Source organism: Triticum aestivum, chromosome 6B (genome assembly GCF_018294505.1).
Source record: "Triticum aestivum cultivar Chinese Spring chromosome 6B, IWGSC CS RefSeq v2.1, whole genome shotgun sequence".
Lineage (NCBI taxonomy): Eukaryota > Viridiplantae > Streptophyta > Magnoliopsida > Poales > Poaceae > Triticum > Triticum aestivum.
In genome coordinates this window covers 585,575,695-585,597,239 of record NC_057810.1, presented here as the reverse complement: position 1 = coordinate 585,597,239, position 21,545 = coordinate 585,575,695, and the positions used below count along the sequence as shown (strand labels likewise).

The window sequence follows — 21,545 nt, the reverse complement described above, 5'->3', positions numbered from 1 at the left end:
GGCAACCACTCACGTTGCTAACTCTATGCAGGGATTCGATACGATCCAAACCATAAGAGGAGGAACAAGAAAGCTTAAGGTTGCGAACGGAGTTGAGGCCGATGTTGAAGCTGTGGGATCTCTCACGTTGGAGCTACACACTGGCCACACTCTTAGATTGAATAATGTTATTTATGTGCCTACCTTAAGTAGGAATTTGATTTCAGTTTCTCGTTTAGATGATGATATGTATGAGTGCCATTTTGGCAAGAAACAATTTGCATTGATCAAATGTAATAAGAATGTAGGCATCGGTGTTAGACGAGGCTAACTTACATGTTATCTCTTAATAATGATTCAGTTATGCATGTGAGTGATGAAATTAATGTTGAGAAGAAATGGAAAGGAGTTAGTAATTCTTCGAAATTGTGGCATTGTCGTTTGGGCCACATTTCGAGGGGGAGAATGGAACGTTTAGTTTAAAAATGAAATACTCCTCCCATTAGACTTCTCAGATGCAGACAAATGTGTCGACTGCATCAAAGGAAAATTTGCAAAAACAATTAAGAAAGGAGCAGTAAGAGCCACAGGGGTTTTAGAATTAATTCACACCGACATATGTGGACCCCTTAATGTTAAGTCTGTAGATGGTTTTGATTCGTTCATTACATTCACAGACGACTTTTCCCGCTATGGGTATATGTATCCCATACGTGACCGATCGGAAGCTTTGGAGAAATTAAAAGTCTATAAAGCGGAGGTTGAAAATCAACTGAACGCAAAAATCAAAGTTGTACGATCTGATCGCGGGGGAGAGTATTATGGTAGGCATGCTCCTTATGGGCAGATTCCTGGACCTTTTGCCAAGTTCTTATCTGAAAATGGAATCATTGCTTAGTACTCAATGCCTGGTGAACCACAACAAAATGGTGTGGCCGAGCGCCGCAACCGCACCCTTATGGATATGGTGCGAAGCATGCTTAGTCACTCGAGTTTACCAGTAAGCCTTTGGATAGAGGCATTAAAGACAGCTGCACACATACTAAATCTTGCTCCAACTAAGTCAGCACCGAACACACCTTACGAGATGTGGGCGGGAAAGAAACCGAGCTTGAATTACTTACGGGTGTGGGGTTGCCCTGCTGAAGCTAAAGTTTTCAATCCACAACTTAAGAAATTGGATCCAAAAACAGTTAGCTGTTTCTTCGTTGGATACCCTCACAGGGGAAAGGGATATCGCTTTTATTGTCCAAGTCACACCACCAAGTTTGTGGAGGCTAGACAAGCGGTATTTTTTGAGGATAATGAGATCGCAAATTTAAGGGAGATCGATCTTGAGGAGAAGCGGGTTTGTGTACCATCCCCGACTATCCAAGAGATTGTTTTTCCAATACGAAGAAATGTGACATCTGATGATCCTGAATCTCACAGTTCAGTCTCTCAGTCGAATGGTGATCCAGAAACTAATAATGAGAATCCAAACACAAATGAGGATCTCCGAGAAGATAATGAAAATGATGATGTTCCACCACCACCTCCGCCCATGGGTAGACCACGGTGTGAGAGGAAGAAAGCCATATCAGATGATTATATCGCCTTTTTGATGGAGGACATGAATGATATGGGAAAGGTGGAGGATCCAACCTCATATAAGGAAGCCATTAAAAGCGAAAATTCGTCCAAATGGTTGGTTGCCATGGAAGACGAGTTGAAATCTATGGGCTCAAATGACGTATGGGACTTAGTAGAAGTTCCCGATGGAGCTAAGAAAGTAGGCTGCAAGTGGGTCTACAAAACCAAGTATGATTCCAAAGGGAATGTCGAACGGTTCAAGGCAAGGCTAGTGGCAAAATGGTATACACAGAGAGAAGGCATTGATTATAAGCAAACTTTCTCTCCTGTGTCAATCAAGGATTCTTTCAGAATCATAATGGCATTAGTAGCTCATTACGACCTAGAACTACACCAAATGGATGTTAAAACGGCATTTCTAAATGGTGACTTAAAAGAAGACGTCTACATGGCTCAGCCAGAAGGCTTTGTTGTGGAAGGAAAGGAACATTTAGCATGTCATCTAAAGAAATCAATTTATGGCTTGAAGCAAGCTTCAAGAGAGTGGTACCTCAAGTTTGATAAAATTATCAAAACTTTTGGTTTCGCCGAAAATGTTGTGGACAACTGCATATACGTTAAGTTTAAAGGCAGTAGGTTCACATTTTTAGTCCTATACGTTGATGACATATTGTTGGCATGTAGCGATAAGGATATGCTGCATGAGACCAAGAATTTTCTGTCATCCAGTTTTGATATGAAAGATCTTGGTGAAGCCTCATATGTCCTCGGCATCGAGATTCATCGAGATAGGTCCATAGGAACGTTAGGACTATCTCAAAAGGCATACTTTGAGAGAGTACTGAAAAAATTCAATATGCATAAGTGCTCACCCTCACCTGCTCTATAGTTAAGGGCGATAAGTTTGGAACATTTCAATGTCCGAGCAACCAATGTGAAACTGATCAGATGAAGTCGGTTCCTTATGCTTCAGCTGTTGGAAGCATCATGTATGCTCAAGTGTGTACACGCCCAGACTTATGTTTTATAACCGGGGTGCTTGGCAGATACCAATTAAATCCAGGACCGGACCACTGGAAGGCCGCAAAGAAAGTCTTGCGTTATATGCAAGGAACTAAGGATTTCATGCTTACATATAAAAGAACTGATAACCTAGAAATTATTGGTTATTCAGACTCTGATTTTGCCGGGTATGTGGATAGTATGAGATCCACGTCAGGTTTATATATTCATACTCGCGGGAGGAGCTATATCGTGGAAAAGCTCCAAACAAACGTTAACTGCTGGATCTACGATGCAAGCAGAATTTGTAGCATGTTATGAGGCCACCGGGCAGGGTGTATGGCTAAAGAATTTTATACCCGAACTTAAAGTGGTTGACAGCATATCTAAACCAATTTTATTGTACTGCGATAATGAACCAGCAGTTTTTTATACGAGTAACAACAGGTCAAGTAATGCTGCCAGACACATTGACATAAAGTATCGTGTTGTGAAAGATAGAATCCAGGATCAAACAGTTGATGTTAAACATATAAGAACGAAGCATATGCTTGCGGATCCGCTAACAAAAGGCTTACCACCCAGTATTTTTCGTGAGCATGTTGCCGACATGGGACTACTGGAGGCCTGATGATTCTGGAATAAGAGGACCATTAAAATAAACCACTCCCCAATTAGCAAAATGTTTTCCATTTCGAAATAGGCGGATGTACTATAAGTGTTGAGGTTCTAGGGCGTTTCAAGCTGTTGTAACACCTCACTTTGGTACATCATTCCTATGTAGAATGGGCAAATGAAGTTAAGCCTAACGATCAAGGGGGAGAATGTTGGTTTTGATCTCACGACTTAAACAGGCCAGTTAGATCTATTAGTTTAATAAAAAAAAGGGAAAAGATAAGGTTAATGAAAAGGACCCACGCACCAACGTACGTGAGGTTTTATCCCAACTAAGGCGCCCTGATCGGGGGCACCCAAACCAACTGATGGTTTAGGTCCCCTGTCGCCAGCGCTACATAAAAGGAAACGGGAGAGGGTTGGCAGCCTGCGCGATCACAATTCACGTACGGTTTCACTCCCCTCCCGATATTCTCTCACCCCATCCGATCATGGGGAGCGCTGCAGCGACGGGAAGACCTACTCCAGCCGCCGCTGCCGTCCCCGGGCAGTGCCGGTGGCGTCCTGAGGGCATCAGGACGTTGAGGAGGACTTCTACCTCGACTACATCACCTTTGCATCAAGCCTGCACCAAGCAGGCGATCATGTCCACTGCCGTGACACGTAATGATCCCCTAAACCCTTCTCTGTTCATGTTTTAGGTGATCTAGATGCAATCTGTTCCTGCTAATGGCATCCCAGAGATGCATAATTATCCCAACACTCAGGGCTCAGGCAGGTAAATAAGCACGTCAGGGTTGTGGCATCTAGCAAGGCGGAATGATTGAGGTTTGAAGATTATTCAGTTATATTATAGACCTTGTGGATATCATCTGAATCTTCCGTGACCAGCTGACTCCTAACTAGCTGGAGTAGATGACAATGAGTACAACCAACGTGGCGATCATCAACACCGATAAACCCAAGGAATATGGGAGATTATAAAAGCTGCTCTTGGAAGACGATTATTAACACAAACTCTTCTCCTATTCCCTTTTCTTCCCTGATCACAAATGAAGCAGCTCCATCACATTCTGCTAAGAAAATGTGGACGATTCAGCCCGAGAAGAACAGACAGTAACAACTCACAGAACAAATATCTTCAGACACAGAATACACTCTTCTTACTGGCCGTCACTGTGCAGGCAACAAAGGGCATGTTTCCGCGCCAGGCACCCACCGCCACCAAACGACTTACGCCGCACGCAGGAGAGTTCGAAACTGCAACCTTAGAGGAAACCTTCGGTCCCGTGGCCGGCGCAAGCTTCCCTGTATAGCTGCATCGCCTCCTCCATTACCTTGGCTCGAGACAAGAGCTCCGATCGCTTCTTACTCGAAGGATGAGTAGAGAGGTAGCTTTTCAGTACTGATTGATTGCCCGCGATTTGTCCTAGCTTCTCGTAGACCTTGGGAGCGGTGCGTGGGTCAAAACCAGCAGATGCTTGAAGCATGAGCCCGATGTGATCTGCCTCTACCTCCATCCTGCAAACATGTAGCATACATCATCGCAAGGGCTTCTAACAAGATATACTTGCATCTGTTTGATAATGAGGTAGCAAGGATGGCAACTGTACAACACACGAGTTTTTTTTCTTCCAGAAAGGACTGTAATGACATATACTGAATCTTATGTCATATTAGAGCAACCACAATTTATCTGACCAACAGGGCTCCATCTGAAAAACAGTACTTTACTTCTTATGATGGACAAAAGCCAGGAACGGCCCCACAAATAAATCTCACTAGAATTAAAACAGCTTACGGAAAACAAAAATGGACACGGATGAAAGAATCCTCATAAATCTTTTTATATTCAGATCATGAAGAACTATCCATGGTTAAAACAACTGGATAGAGTACAGCATGGTGGAATTCATGTGGTGAAGGTGCTATGCAACTCGTCACTTAATCATATGAAATTTTATTGTATCTTTGAAGCAATGAAGGCTACATCAAGAAGTGACAGCTGGGGTGGGGTTTAAGAAAATCATGTCCACAGAAAGTGGCATCAGCGGATCCTGGTTGGAAAGACGCACGGAGATACAGTCAGCTATTCAATAATGCAACAAGGAATGGAGTAAAGTCGGAGATAATGTGTGTCAGATCAGATTGCCAAGATGGATCAATAGCTAGTCCATATATCAGAAGATGTCTTCAGTTACTTGTCCTCTCCTTTCAAGGAAACTGATGGATACAACTTCGGATAGCTAAACATCCTACCTCCTGTGATGCATCATTTCAGATGCACTAGGCAGAAGCACTGAATGTCTGCACTTGGTGGCTTTGCTTGGTAGAAGGTGCAAGGAAGTTTTGGCTATGTCATACATCAATCAATTCAAAGATGAACAGGAAGCTTTGATCACAGAAAGCTTGTACTGACAAGGCTCAACAGCTAAGCAACACTAGTTAGTCCATTATAGTTTAGTGTGTGTCTGAAAAGATATTATTTTTCTGGAAATTGCCGTACAGAGTACTCCCTCCGTCCCAAAATAAGTGTCTCAAGCTTACTGCAACTTTGTACTAAAGTTAGTATAAAGTTGAGACACTTATTTTGGGACAGAGGGAGTATAAGAGTGTTTAGATCACTACTCTAGTGATCTAAACGCTCTTATATCTCTTTACAGAGGGAGTATTTATTTTTCAACAAACATACGTAAGATATGGTTTTTATAAAGGTATCCGAACAGACAGAACTACTTTCCCCATTAAACCATTTGGGGATTTTTTTTTTACTTCTGCATAAAATTTCCCCAATTTAGTCAGGTCTGGGTAGTTCAAGTTTCCCCATCACGGACGGTCCTAACTGACGAGTGACCACTGCTTCATACTTGTGATGGGAACTGATTTTACAGCAGGTCAGAAATGCAAACTAGCCAAATATTAAACCTTGTAATATTTCAAATATAGACTACCCCATCCTCACAAATCACACATATGTTGTAAAATGATTCTTACATGTGAATCTGATAAAAAATTGATGGACAATAAAATAGTCATGCACAATGCATTGGTGATGAAATTCTAGTAGTTGCACAAGGGGCATCATCCTAGTCAACTTTGGTAACTCCCTCCGTTCCAAAATATAGTGCTTCCTCTATCCCCGTGCTTCAACTTTGACCATAAATTTGACCAACAAGACCAACTGCGGCGGGATAAAAAATTATACCAGTGAATTCGTATTCAAAAGAAGTTTTCAATTATATAATTTTTTCTCCCCCCGCAGTCGGTCTCGTTGGTTAAATTTATTGTCAAAGTTGGACCTCAGGAAGCGCGGGCACACTATATTTTGGAATGGAGGGAGTAGGTTTTGTAAGAGATGTACAAGAAGGATATCATATTATCATTGCAGTCAATTTGGTGTTTTGGGATCAATTCCATGCAGATCCAGAATTCTGTACATAAGAGTACATGAAAAATGCTATAGCAAATCTGATTTCGTCTACTTTCTAAGGACCTGTGCGAATAGCTAATAAGTCCATCAGAACAGACCCTGCCAACCACTGAAAAAAAGTGAGAGAACAGAGAACTAGATGTCTCTCCGAGCTCCAATGCCCTGTTGGGGACAAGAATTACCACTAATAATCTCATCTGCAGGGCAATCAAGAGCCATATGTTTTAGTTTTATTACTAGAATTTTCACCGCTGTTAGTTAAGTCTGTAGCGAAATTAAATGGTACTCCCCCCGTCCCATAATGTAGGACGTTTTTTGACACTCCATAATGTAGGACGTCTTTTGACACTACGTCCTACATTATGGGACTGAGGGAGTACTAGATGATACCCCGCACATTGTTGCGGGTTTTGCAATATAATTCCATGTGATTTGGTTGCATGGAACATGAATATTGTGAGCAATAATATGAGAAATAAACTGAAAATACATATGATTTACTGTGTTTGATCACTGTATAGTTGCACAATATTTATTAAGTATAAATAGAAGAATATATAAAAAATATCTTGCATGTTTGCATGTTGATATGAGCTTTTTCCTATGCATGGTTGACCACTTTACCTAGATAGATTCTCCTTGGTCTGTGGTAGGTATATTAAGCTGAAATAATAGGATGTCTCACGATAGTATAGAATGGCCCACATGGAGGCACTTGAAGCAGGAGTCATATCATAACTTATAGCAAAATTAGATACCTAGACAAATCAAGCCCATTGATGCAAATTTGTTGGCTTTTGCCAGATCTGGGAGAATCTCATTTCAGTCATATATGCAACTTATCGAATGTAAATAATCATGATTCCACGAACAATATGAAATGCAGAAATGATTACCTTCGTGAGAAGGGCAGTCTGAGGAGTAATGTCGACATTGCATTAATTAAGTCTGGCATGTAAATAAACTGTAGGACGATAAGCTGCAGGATAGTAAACCACATGCCCTTGGTGATCATCTCTGGCAAGTGCCTCGCGATAGCGTGCCCAATCTAAAACATATTAGCCCACAAAGTACATATATCAGTACCTCTAAAAAATAATCAGTTCCAATGCACTGTAAAACCACCACAAAGTACATATTAGCCCACAACCCAATTAGTAAACCCACCTCATGCGAAAGCACTGTCGCAATCTCAGCATCTGTCTTGAAATGGTCGAGCAATCCAGTGAAGACTACAATTTTACCACCAGGCAAACACATTGCATTGATGAGCTTATCTCTGACGACGATCACCTCCCAATTGAGCTCATTGAGGTGCTTCGTCTGTGGCTGCGCTCCACGTGCCTTCCCCCGTCTCCGGCTCTCGGCCACCCACCTGTCATCGAGAAGCTCGTCGTCTCGCTGAGCCCTCGCGGCCGTGCTCGCGGTCTTGCCAGGCGAGACCCGATGCATCACGCCCTCGGGATCCAAGTCACGGGCTTTGACGGCGATGTCGGTGGAGATGTCGCCGTAGGAGGCGTCATCGAAGTCGTCGCTGCGGCGGTCGGCGAGGCCGCGGTGGAGCGCGCGGACGATCTCGGAGGCGATGAGGCGGACGCGGACGCTGTCGGGGTGGAGCGGGGGCAGGATCTTGGGGGCGAGCTCCTTCTTGAGATCGGCGAACTGGGACTCGCCGAGCTGGCGCTCGAGCTGGGGCGAGACGAGGACGAAGTGGGTGCGATTGGTGTAGGGCACGGTCTCGAGGTTGCCGAAGTAGACGACGATGGCCCCGCCGCCGGTGAGGAGGACCACCGCGGCGACCTTCCGCCTATCGTGGTACCACCGCGCGCCGCCGCGGCGGCGCGTGAAGTGGATGACCTCCGGGCGGCGAGAGGAGGTGAAGTAGTGCCGGGGTGGCGGCACCTGCGCCTGCGCCGGCGGCGGCCGGAAGAGGGCGGCGGGCTCGTGGCGGAGGGGTCTTCGGCTGAAGGATTGAATGAACCCTGGGCGCTGCGGGGCGGCGTGGTAGTGCCGAAAGGCCGTTTCCCCCAACACCGGCGAGGGCGGGGGCGGGGGCTGCGGCCGGCCGGCGGCGGGCTTGTGGCGGAGGAGACGGGAGAGGGCGGAGCGCGAGTTCTTGAGGGGGGTCATGTCGTTTTAATTTTCGCTTCTTTTGTGTGGGATTTTCGGGAGTTCGTTTGATCGTCCAGCGGAGACCCGAGGAGGATTTGGGGGTTTTCCCTTCTGGAAGCCTCCAGATGGCAAAGTGGGAAGAGCGGTGGGCGGTGAGGAAATCGTGTCGCCGCTCGTGACGTGGGTGCTCTTCTCCACTGCTCCAGTAAGCCCATTACCGTGGATCGCTGCTGGGCCAAGTCCAATCAGAATATCTCGCCTGAGGCTTTCGGCTCTTCTTGTTGTAGCTGGGCCGGTCTGTTTGCTCGGGTCTTTTTCGAGAGCTGTACGTTCGAGGAGGATCGCTGGCTGGTTTTTCCTATTTGCCGCTCGCTGCGGCAAATTGCCAGCGCCACAGGAAATCTGAACGAGCGCTCGGGTTGGGCGGGCCCATTAAATGCTTGAGCGTTTCTGGTTTTGGGAACATTCCAGCCCGTTTTCTCCGGTTTTGGGACCTTCTAGGAGGTTCCTGACACGTTTTTTTTCTTTTTTTCTTTGTTTCGTTTTTATGTTTCTTTTTTTTTGTTTTTTGTTTTTGTTTCTTTTTCTTTTTTTCTTTTTTCTGTTTTCAAGGTTATTTTATTTAAAAAATACATATTTGTGTTGCTTATAAATTGTTCAAAATTTCACAAAATATTCTCATTTTCAAATTTTTTTCCTCACTTTAAAAAAAATCATGCTTTCAAAAAATTGTGCAAAACTTCACAAAATGTTCTCATTTACAAAATTTGTCCTGACTTTATAAAATGTTCATGCCTTCAAAAAATGTTTTCATTTTCAAATTTTGTTTCTGAGTTTAAAAAATTGTCATGCTTTCAAAAAATTGTTCAAAAGTTCAAAAAATGTTCCTTTTAAGTTTTCGTTTACATCTATCCAAAATATTCTTGGTTTTGAAAATTGTTCACATAATAGAAAAACTGTTTGCCTTTTCCAAATATAGTTCGGCAGTTTCAATAATTTGTTCAGAACTTAAAAAAAATGTTCCTTTCTTTACAGTTTTGTTCGTAAATTCAAAAAATGTTCGCTCTTTTCAAAAAAAGTTCACAAATTGGGAAAAAATACTCGTTTTTCTATGTTTTGTTCAGATTTTGAAAACTTGTTCAGAATTTCAGAAATGTTCCTGGCTTTTCAATTTTTCTTTGCAAATTCAAAAATGTTCACATTTTCTTGATTTTGTTCACAGTTTCAAAAATTGTTCTTTTTCAATTTCTTATTTAGATTTTTAATAAATGTGTCTTTTTTTCCAAAAAATGTTCGTTCTTTTAAAAGTTAATGGTTTCAATAAATTTCTAGAGTGTCTATTTTTTTCTAAAATTGTTCAAGATTGAAAACTGTTTGACTTTTCCATAAATTTTTCGCATTTTCAAATAATTTACCAGTTTATAGATTTTTTCCCACAAATTTAAAATGTTTTTGTTTCAATAAATATTCCCTTTCCTAAATAAAAGTGCATTCAAAATTTCTAATAATATTTAGATCTGTCGACGCTGACAATTCTTATAAGCCGAGCTGCAATTTTTAGACACCATGGTAGTGTATTCCACTGGTTATGTACCACTATGTACTACCAAGAGGTGCCTAGTACGAATCCTTGTGTGTCCATCTTTTTTAAGAATTTTAAACCAGTACCACTACTTAAAACATTGCGCTGCATATTAGTCAGAGAAAGTATTTGGATCAGTTGGCTTGTTCGTTCGGCGCCTGTGCGATGTTCGGCGCCAGTACCACTACTTAAAACATCGCATTGCGGGGTTCGCTACCAGGGGCCGGCCCGTTCGTTCGGTGCCTGTGCGATGCGCCGCCAGTTTGCCACATGATGCGGCCGATAGGAGGTTCCTCGCTGGCTGTAGGTTCGCGCGGTGTCCTTTTTTTCACTTTTTTTGTTTTATCTATTTCTTCATCGGGATTTTTTTTTCATCTTTCTCTTATTTTCATTTTTTCATCGGGGTTCTTCGTTCCTTCATGGTTTTCGCCGGTTTTCATTCTTTCTTTTCCTTTTTATTGTCTTATTCGGTTTTCACTGATTTTTATGCTTTTCTTTCTTTCTTCTCTTTTTTGTTCATTTTTTGCTATTCATTTTCCTTTTTTGGGTTCCCTTTGTCTTTCCTTTTGTCGGGTTCCTTTTATCTTTCCTTTTTGTTTTTATTGGGGTTCTTCGTTTTTTAGTTTCTTTGTCTATTTTTATTGGGTTTTTTGTCCAACACATTTAAATTGTTTTCAATACACATTCAGTAATTTTTGTATATATATATCATAAATACTCCTTCTGGACCTTTTTAGTCAGCACATAGGTTTTGTCCAAAGTCAAAGTACCTCTACTCTGACCAAAATGATAGAAAAAATTATCAACATTCACATATCAAATAAATATTGTTAGATTCATTATGAAATGTAGTTTCATACTATATATATTTGGTATCATATATGTTTATTTTTTTCAATATAAATCTGGTCAAACATTGTAGATTTTGACTTGACACAAATTTAATACGTGGAGTAAAAAGGACCGGAGGGAGTTTTTCTATAGACAAGTTTGACATTTAAAAAAAATACATGATTAACGTTTATTCAAAACGTATATTTTAATATATCATTTTTTCATACATGTTTTACATTTTCGTATACATCTAATACATTTTCCAAAACACATTAGAAAATTAAATACGAAATTAATATATTTTTATACATTGTCAACAATTTTCTATACACATTTAACATTTTTTCAAATGCTTGATTAACATTTTTTAATACAAGTTCATTTTTTTAATACATGAACATCATTTTTTCTACAAACATTTAACATTTTTATATGCTTGATTAACATTTTTCAAAGACAATATTAAAAAAGTCAATACATGGTCAACATTTTTTCTATACACATGTAATTTTTTCAAAGGCTTGATTAACATTTTTCAAATATATGTTTATTTTTTTTCAAATGCTTCGATTAAATTTTTTAAAATAAATGATCAACTTTTTCACACACATTTTATCTTCCGTATACATGAGAAACATTTTATCTATACATATTTAATATTTTTCAAACGTTTGGTTAACAGTATTTCAAATGTTTTATGTAAAGTGCCTTTTGTAATATATTTATTTAGAATATTTGGACGTATAAAAAGGTAAAAAAAAGAAAAAAGGAAAACATAAAATATATTAAAAAGCGGATGTGACCTCCCACACTTCTGGGCCGTCCTATTAGGTGCTCCCCTTGACTTGACGCTTCCCTACATCTCGCTATAAGCGAGAGATATGGGCACTAACTATCCTCCGCACAGTTGAGATACATTTTTTAGGAGGAGCGAACTACAAAACCAAATTATCTATCCCAAAGATTACACGGTAGTACTTTTCAAACGTCTTGCAGTGAACACACAACTAAATCCAAAGAAATCGATAGAATTCTTTGTCTCCAACACACTCAAATTCTTGAATTCCACTTCAGATGGAATAAGATCGCAAAATCCGTTGAGATCCACCACAAATAGAGTTCGACATCTATGTTAGAATTAGCAAATCAGTTTTCGCACATAGGGCGGGGCATCAACCCAATGTTGGAAAGGAAATAATATGTTGTCACTGCTTCTGAAAATCAGAAGGATGCTGCTAGGCACTTGGTAGCTAGCGGGATGGACCGACCTTTCTATTTTGTGTAAGCGCACATGTGACCTTCCTCCTAGATCTCGAAAAGGAAAGTTATTTGCCTCTCGCTCTTAGCAGCTCCCGCAAAGAAAAAACAACCTGTAACTCGCCCCACGTAAACCTCATTAACGAAAAAACCCTCTCATCCAACCCTACCCAAAAGACATGATTGATCACCCCTCCACCCTCTCCTCTTCTATACAACATTACATACATCAAGCAAAAAAGAATTGTGCAACAATTTTATACGCCGGGGGGTGGGGTGGCGTGGGGGAGGAGCATGCAAAATAGAAGGATAAAAAATCTGTTGTTTCTCTTAGCTTTTGTGAGAGGATTTGAACTACAAAACTTGCTTTGAATATTGTAGTTTTTCATGTTCTTGTCCCTGTGAAACGTAATGTTTTGTTGCACATATCGTCAAGTTCCTTGCAAAAACAAAAGCTCACTAACCACTCTTGTTGTATGTTAATGTCCTTCAGGTGGCCCCCGCAAAAAAGAGATTAGATTGTGCGAAGCAAAAACTCAAAGAAGTTGCATGCATATGATCATGTTTTGAAAAGGCAATTTAAAAGTGCCTCTGTAGGCAAAAATATTGTCAGTAAGTATTAGTGTGGTTGCTTTATATCTATGGGATTTAAGTTCACTTCATCGCAGAATATGTGATAAAGTTTCCAAGTTAGCGGTTTTGGTAGGCTAATTAATATGTGTTGGTGCATACCGAAAAACATGTAGTCAACTTGGTGGAGGGTTCTGTAGGTGAATTAGTAGGTGAGGACTACATGTTGCAAGTGAAGGAAATATGTCATAGAGGCAATAATAAAGTTATTATTTATTTCCTCATATCATGATAAATGTTTATTATTCATGCTAGAATTGTATTAACCGGAAACATAATACATGTGTGAATACATAGACAAACTTAGTGTCACTAGTATGCCTCTACTTGACTAGCTCGCTGATCAAAGATGGTTGTGTTTCCTAGCCATAGACATGAGTTGTCATTTGATTAACAGGATCAAATCATTAGGAGAATGATGTGATTGACTTGACCCATTCCGTTAGCTTAGCACTTGATCGTTTAGTATGTTGCTAGTGCTTTCTTCATGACTTATACACGTTCCTATGACTATGAGATTATGCAACTCCCGTTTACCGGAGGAACACTTTATGTGCTACCAAACGTCACAACGTAACTGGGTGATTATAAAGGAGCTCTACAGGTGTCTCCAAAGGTACATGTTGAGTTGGCATATTTTGAGATTAGGATTTGTCACTCCGTTTGTCGGAGAGGTATCTCTGGGCCCTCTCGGTAATGCACATCATTATAAGCCTTTCAAGCAATGTAGCTAATGAGTTAGTTGCAGGATGATGCATTACGTAACGAGTAAAGAGACTTGCCGGTAACGAGATTGAACTAGGTATTGAGATACCGACGATCGAATCTCAGGCAAGTAACATACCGATGACAAAGGGAACAACGTATGTAGTTATGCGGTTTGACCGATAAAGATCTTCGTAGAATATGTGGGAACCAATATGAGCATCCAGGTTCCTCTATTGGTTATTGACCGGAAACGAGTCTCGGTCATGTCTATATAGTTCTCGAACCGGTAGGGTCCGCACGCTTAAACTTAGATGACGATCGGTATTATGAGTTTTGTGTTTTTGATGTACCGAAGGTAGTTTGGAGTCCCGGATATGAGCACGGACATGACGAGGAGTCTCGAAATGGTCGAGACATAAATATTGATATATTGGACGACTATGTTCGGACACCGGAATGGTTTCGGGGAGTTTCAGACATATACCGAAGTACCGGGGGGTTACCGGAACCCTCCCGGGAGTTTAATGGGCCAAGAGGGGCTTTAGTGGAGAAGAGGAGGGGCGGCTAGGGCTGGCTGCGCGCCCTCTCCCCCTCTAGTCCGAATTGGACAAGGAGGGGGGAGCGGCGCCCCCCTTCCTTCCTCCTCTCTCCTGCCCTTCCTTTCCCCCTCCTACTCCAACTAGGAAAAGAGGGAGTCCTACTCCCGATGGGAGTAGGACTCCTCCCTGGCGCGCCCTCCTCCTGGCCGACCGCCCCCTCCCCCTGGTCCTTTATATACGGAGGCAAGGGGGCACCTCTAGACACAACAATTGATCTCCTCTTAGCCGTGTGCGATGCCCCCTCCATCATATTCCACCTCGGTAATATCGTAGCGGTGCTTAGACGAAGCCCTGCATCGGTAGCATCATCGACACCGTCATCACGCCATCGTGCTGACAGAACTCCCCCGTAAAGCTCTGCTGGATCGGAGTTCATGGGACGTCATCGAGCTGAACGTGTGCTGAACTCGGAGGTGACGTACGTCCGGTATTTGATCGGTTGGATCGTGAAGACGTATGACTACATCAACCGCTTTGTGCTAACACTTTCGCTTTCGGTCTACGAGGGTACGTGGACAATATTCTCCCCTCTCGTTGTTATGCATCACCATGATCTTGCGTGTGTGTAGGAATTTTTTGAAATTACTACGTTCCCCAACAATGGTATCAGAGCCTGGTTTTATGCGTAGATGTTATATGCACGAGTAGAACACAAGTGAGTTGTGGGCGATACAAGTCATACTTCTTACCAGCATGACTGGACCGACATTACGCGGTATTGTTGGATGAAGCGGCCTGGACCGACATTACGCGTATGCTTACGCGAGACTGGTTCTACCGACGTGCTTTGCACATAGGTGTCTGGCGGGTGTCAGTTTCTCGACTTTAGTTGAACAGAGTGTGGCTACGCCCGGTCCTTGAGAAGGTTAAAACAACACTAACTTGATGAACTATCGTTGTGATTTTGATGCGTAGGTAAGAATGGTTCTTGCTCAGCCCGTAGCAGCCACGTAAAACTTGCAACAACAAAGTAGAGGATGTCTAACTTGTTTTTGCAAGGCATGTTGTGATGTGATATGGTCAAGACATGATGCTAAATTTTATTGTATGAGATGATCATGTTTTGTAACAAAGTTATCAGCAACTGGCAGGAGCCATATGGTTGTCGCTTTATTGTATGCAATGCAATAGCCCTGTTGTCGGTGTCAAAACCGGCGGATCTCGGGTAGGGGGTCCCGAACTGTGCGTCTAGGCGGATGGTAACAGGAGACGAGGGACACGATGTTTTACCCAGGTTCGGGCCCTCTTGATGGAGGTAAAACCCTACGTCCTGCTTGATTAATATTGATGATGTGTGTTACAAGAGTAGATCTACCACGAGATCAAGGAGGCTAAACCCTAGAAGCTAGCCTATGGTATGATTGTTGTTCGTCCTACGGACTAAAGCCATCCAGTTTATATAGACACCGGAGAGGGCTAGGGTTACACAGAGTCGGTTACAATGGTAGGAGATCTACATATCCGTATCGCCAAGCTTGCCTTCCACGCCAAGGAAAGTCCCATCCGGACACGGGACGAAGTCTTCAATCTTGTATCTTCATAGTCTTGGAGTCCGGCCGATGATGATAGTTCGGCTATCCGGACACCCCCTAGTCCGGGACTCCCTCAGTAGCCCTTGAACCAGGCTTATATCACGACGAGTCCGGCGCGCATGTTGTCTTCATCATTGCAAGGCGGGTTCTCCCTCCGAATAATTCATAGAAGATTGTGAACACCAGGATAGTGTCCGGCTCTGCAAAATAATTTCCACATACCACCGTAGAGAGAATAATATTTACACAAGTTCAATCTGCTGACGTATTTTGTGGCATGACATCACACCACTACCAAGCCTTTACTCGAATTGTTTTTATTATACCACCTCAGCGCATTTAGCGAAGCGGTTCCTTGGCACGTCTTGTCGAAGCAGAGATCGTGTTCCCCTTATTCCGGGATTCCCATCAATACGGACGTGGGTAACCCAACCGCGCCATTGATTGCGGCGCTTGGGGGACAAGCGAGTTTTACCAGGCCGGTGGGGACGCATGTTTTCGTCCGCCCATATAAGGGGATAAAGATCCAACCCTATTACCTGCGCCTTCTTCCTCCTTGGCTTATCCATCTCCGCGAACCCGAGCTCCAACGCCCAAGCCCGCACATCTCACCTCCACCTTCTCCAACCATGTCCGGAGCAGGAGGAAAGTGGATGGCCTCCTCCGTCACGGAGGGGCAGATCCAGAAGCTGCACAGCGCCGGATACCTGTCCAGCGACATCGCGCACCAGCTCCCCATCGAGGGAGAGCTCGTTCCCACCCTCAAGCCCCATGAGAGGGTAGTATTCTTTCCCCATTTCCTCCGCGGACTGGGCTTCCCACTCCATCCCTTTGTCCGGGGGCTCATGTTCTACTACGGCCTGTATTTCCATGATTTGGCCCTGAATTTCATCCTCAACATCTCGGCGTTTATCGTCGTGTGCGAGGCCTTCCTCTGCATCCAGCCCCACTTCGGCTTATGGCTCAAGACCTTCAGTGTCAAGCCGAAAGTTGTGAAGGGCAGTCAAGCGGAGTGCGGAGGCGCCATGGTGGGCAGGATGTCCCACGTTACATAGCTCAAGGGCACTTTCGTGGAAACCATCAAGGGGTGGCAATCGGGGTGGTTCTATATCACCGAGCCGCGTGACCCTGAATGGGCAGCGGCCCCCGAATTCAGATCCGGCATCCCCACACGGCTCACCTCCTGGAAAGAGAGCGGCCGGACATGGGGTGATTTGGAGGAGCTGACCGGACTCCAAGCTTGCATCCAAAAGCTAGTGGACAAGAAGCTCAAGCTTGTCAACGTAATCCAGGTCATGCTCATCCGCCAGATTCTCCCGTGCCAACGACGGGGCTTCAACATGTGGGAGTTCGATCCGGCGCATCACCAGACTTTGAATGGGCTCTTCGACACTACGTATGAAGATGTCTGGAAGGTGCTGTTCAAAGGCGCCGAGGCTCCCGCATCCGCTACCGAAGATCGCGGATTCAGCTCGGAGCGTCCAGCTGACGAGGTAAGTGATTTTGCCCTTTAAGGGACGCTTGTTTTCCATAGTTTGACTCTATGCGGGATCTAAACTCCCTTTCCTTTGACAGGACTGGCTGAAGAAGGCTGCACAGGCTATCTGCCCGACCCCATTGCCAGAGGACCCAGCGGACGCCCGTTTGACGGGGCTGCTGGCTCCAGCGCCCCATGTGGTGCCGAAGAAGAAGGCCAAGAAGAAGGCCACGGGGACTCAGAAGAGTTCCCATTTTTAGGTGCTATCGGATGATGAATCCGAGGCCGACTCCTCTCACCAAGGTGAGGAGGAGAAGAAGAAAGCCTCTTCCCCAGCGGGGGAGAGAAGAAAAGGAAGGCCTCCCCATCGAGGGAGGCCGAAGGGTCCAAGAAGGGAAAAACTCTTCCCCCGGACTGCTCTGCCAACGCCAGTGACGACGACGAGGACTGGCCTCCAAGGGCCAAGCCCCTGGCGAGATCGTGAGTATCCGGATTCCCGAATAACTTCATGGTTTATCTTTTTTGCCATGCAATGTCTTTCTAATGCCGCATACAACCCAGCAGTCCGCCCAAGGACGATCTCCCCGCTTCATCGAGCGGGTCCTTAGGTGCGTCGGATATGGATTCTCTTCCGACCGCCTCCACCCCCCGTGACACGGACGATGCCGAGGTGGGATCCCGGGAAGGGACCCGCCAGGAGGAGGAGGCCCCGGAGGTGTCGCAGGACAACCTCCCGGACTTTGCACCGGACTCGGCTCCGGATCCCATAGTGGCTCCGGAGTCCGGCGGGCGGCCCCTTCGTAAGAAGGGCAAGACCATGACGCCGACAGCCTCCGTCCAACCGGAGGCGCCGGATAGCTTGCTGGAGGCGCTCAATAGCGCCTCCATCGAAGAGGAACACCGCACTGTTATGAGTGCGGTGATTCAGAAGGTGCAGCTCGCCAAGAGCGGGCTGACCGAAGCCTGCAGCAGCCTTTTAACAGGCTTTGAGGTAAGAATTTTGAGATATGTAAAATAGTACCGCATAGACAGTAGCCCCTGATACTCGGTTCGGTGTTCGGAAAGAAAAGCCGGACTGAGGATCTAAGAAGATATACGCAGGAGTCATAAAAAATATGTCGATATGGGATTGCAGGCTGCGCTGCTGACCTCTGTCGCACTGACTGCGGAGGTCAATACTTTGAAGAAAAACCTCGAGCGGTCCGAGAACGAGCTCGGCCGTACCAAGAAGCAGCTCGAGGACAAGGAAGGTGAGTAACATCTTATTAAAATTGCACCTTACAGAAAAGAATTTTGGTTGCAAAAAGAATGACAAGGATAACGTGGGTATTGCAGGGGCCACTAACGAGGTGGCGACCCTGAAAGAGGCGGTGGCCGTGACCGAACGTGATGCGGCTGCGGAGCGCACCGAGCGAGAGAAGCAGGAGGCGCGGGTGGCGGAGGTACAGCAAGAGCTCCAGGATCTCGTGCAGAAACATGAGAGCCTGGAGCATGACTCGAAGACTCGAGAGTGTGAGCTTGCAATGGCTCTTGGGAGTGCCAAAGCCGCTAAGGCCGAAGCCTACAAGGCTCTCCAGGAAATCGAGGCGTTGAAGAAAATAGCAGCGGGTAAGGCATTTTTCATGCAAAGTAAGCATGTGAGTGTTAATTACCTGTTGCTTACCCGGATTCGGAGCTCTCTAGGAGCGTTTGCAGATCTTCCTCGCAGCGTGTCCGATGCTGCCGTGTTCTACCGGGCCGAGGAGGGGAGCTCGACGGAGAAGGTCTTCTGGTCTCAGTATGCTGAGGCCGGACATCCGGTGCCCCTTAGCGACCAGCTAAAGCAGCTGGTCGAGCTCCACAAGGCGGTCGAACAGGCCATGAAGGGCCTTATAGTTCGGCTGTGGCCTAAGGAGGCCATGCCTGGGAGCTACTTCGGCCTGGTGCGGCAGCTGGTGGATGCGTGCCCGTGGGTTGAAGTCATCAAGCACTCCGCCTGTATTGAAGGTGCCCGTCGGGCCCTTGCCCGCGCAAAGGTGCACTGGGGCAAGATGGATGCCCAGAAGCTTGTGACGGACCCACCACCGGAAGGCAAGGAGCATCGCACGCCCAAGATGTATTATAAGAGTGTGCTAAAGGGCGCCCGCACTATTGCGGGTGAGTGCTCCAAAGATGTAATATTTGAGCAGACTCGCATTTTGTTATCCTATGCGCTGAAAACTTAGTTCATTTGCGCTAAGCAATGCTTTTTAATTTAAAATATTACCTTCTGTGCGGCTATTTATCAAATCTGAGAGATGGCAAGTCGTCGGCTTCAGCCCCCATGCCACGAGTGCTGGGGTGTTCGGGATAAATTTGAGCACTCTTGTTCCCATATTTGGGTCCATCTAGGGAGGCGCTCAACACAACGAACAAGGCAACCGGATTTATAATGCTTGAACACTCTCACTTAGCCATAGAATTCTATAATTTTAAATTTCGGCGAAGCCCCTAGTCTTCGGAAGGCCGAATTTGGGGCGCTATCCACGCCTGGGCCGGATAAAAACCGGCTCCTCGCTCTAAGCGGCATAAGTCTTTAGGGACTCGCAAAAACCTCTCAAACAGCGACCGGCTCTCGCCTCATCATGACGGTCAGTTTTAGCTTTCTCCACTGAGGCGTTAACCCAGCTCAACTGGGGCGTAATCGCAGTGGTTCTCCCAGTGCTACCTTAGCCGATACATTGTAACGTAAGGTACCAAAACATGGGAGCCGGGCAAACCCAACTATTGACCCAAGACATGATTCGGAGCTGATGCATATAGTGCTATAAGTTCGGGGTGCCGCACTTGTGAAAGTGTTCGGACTTATCACACCATGATGCGGGAAACATAAGCCCCTGGTGTATTTAGCCGTACCGAAATGTACAGATGCGTAATGTCATAAATGAACATATGTATGAAAGAGAAATGCAATTAGAAGCAAAAAGGTGCTGCATTACTTATTCAAGAAAAACTGCTATAAGTGCAGAACGATACAAATGGTGCGATAAGCAAGGGATGGGACTGTTAAACATGTCCCCCTCCAGGGGTAGGCTGCGGAATGGTGTATAAAACAGATTTAATGCTCGTAATGGAGACCACCTGCATATTCGCTGTAGCCTTTCTTCTTCCCTGGCTGTTCATTGTGAGTTCGGCAGGTCTACTGCCGGACAGGGCCTCTGACGAACGGAGTCCTGTGGGTAAAAAAAGGAGAAGAAAAAGAAAAAAGAAAAAGAACGACACACTTGAGAGCCCCTAGTGTGGTTGAGCCGCAGTCTGGGCCTATCGTGGTCGCGCCCCTCCCCCCATGCCCATGGTATCTTCAGGGCGTAATGGTGTACGCGAAGGACCTGTCTTGATGTTTTATAGGGGCTGGGGTTGGGGCCGCGCTGCTACGCGTGCTCGACACGTGCCAGGTGGTCTTGTTGTAGGTTACTCCGGGCGCGCTTAGCTGTGTCCGACCGCTTAACGGCCGGACTCGAGAATTGCCTTAAGAGGCTGCATTGTACTTCTGCCGCGAGAGCCGCTGTATGTTCCTTCGTGCGGAGAGAACGTTCAGTGTTTCCGTTCACTGTGATGACTCCTCGAGGGCCTGGCATCTTGAGCTTGAGGTATGCGCAGTGCGGCACCGTGTTGAACTTTGCGAACACGGTACGTCCGAGCAGAGCATGATAGCCGCTGCGGAATGGAACTATGTCGAAGATTAACTCCTCGCTCCGGAAGTTATCCGGGGATCCGAAGACCACTTCTAGTGTAACTGAGCCTGTACAATTGGCTTCTACACCTGGTATGACGCCTTTAAAGGTCGTCTTGGTAGGCTTAATCCTTGAGGGGTCTATGCCCATTTTGCACACTGTGTCCTGATAAAGCAGGTTCAAGCTGCTGCCGCCGTCCATCAGGACTCTGGTGAGGTGAAATCCATCAACGATTGGGTCTAGGACCAATGCGGCGAATCCGCCATGGCGGATGCTGGTGGGGTGGTCCCTCCGGTCAAAATTGATCGGGCAGGAGGACCATGGATTGAACTTCGGGGCAACTGGCTCCATCGCGTATACATCCCTGAGTGCACGCTTCCGCTCCCTTTTGGGTATGTGCGTTGCGTACATCATGTTCATCGCCCGCACCTGTGGGGGGAAACCCTTCTGTCCTCTATTGTTCGGCGGTCGGGTCTCTTCCTCATCATCGCTATGCAGTCCCTTGTTATTGTCTTCGGCAATTA

The 21,545-nt window shown here is 45.2% G+C and overlaps 1 protein-coding gene across 1 annotated transcript; it reads right to left on the bottom strand.

The window, feature by feature from the left end:
• Nucleotides 1–4,126: 4,126 nt before the first annotated feature.
• Nucleotides 4,127–8,836, bottom strand: LOC123138165 (mitochondrial metalloendopeptidase OMA1). The gene is made up of 3 exons (XM_044558078.1): nt 7,766–8,836; nt 7,495–7,646; nt 4,127–4,689 (listed from the first exon to the last, which is right to left on the bottom strand). Exons 1-3 carry the CDS (start codon nt 8,726–8,728, stop codon nt 4,437–4,439), a joined length of 1,368 nt encoding a protein of 455 aa, XP_044414013.1. The 5' UTR covers nt 8,729–8,836; the 3' UTR covers nt 4,127–4,436.
• Nucleotides 8,837–21,545: the final 12,709 nt, after the last annotated feature.

What these genes read in the sequence shown, in the direction of transcription:
- LOC123138165 (XM_044558078.1), bottom strand. Translation starts at nt 8,728, where the DNA reads ATGACCCCCCTCAAGAACTCGCGCTCCGCCCTCTCCCGTCTCCTCCGC. An exon ending in CGACAGTGCTTTCGCATGAG is followed by an intron (nt 7,647 to 7,765) that starts GTGGGTTTACTA and finishes AATATGTTTTAG; the next exon opens with ATTGGGCACGCTATCGCGAG. An exon ending in AGACTGCCCTTCTCACGAAG is followed by an intron (nt 4,690 to 7,494) that starts GTAATCATTTCT and finishes ACATGTTTGCAG; the next exon opens with GATGGAGGTAGAGGCAGATC.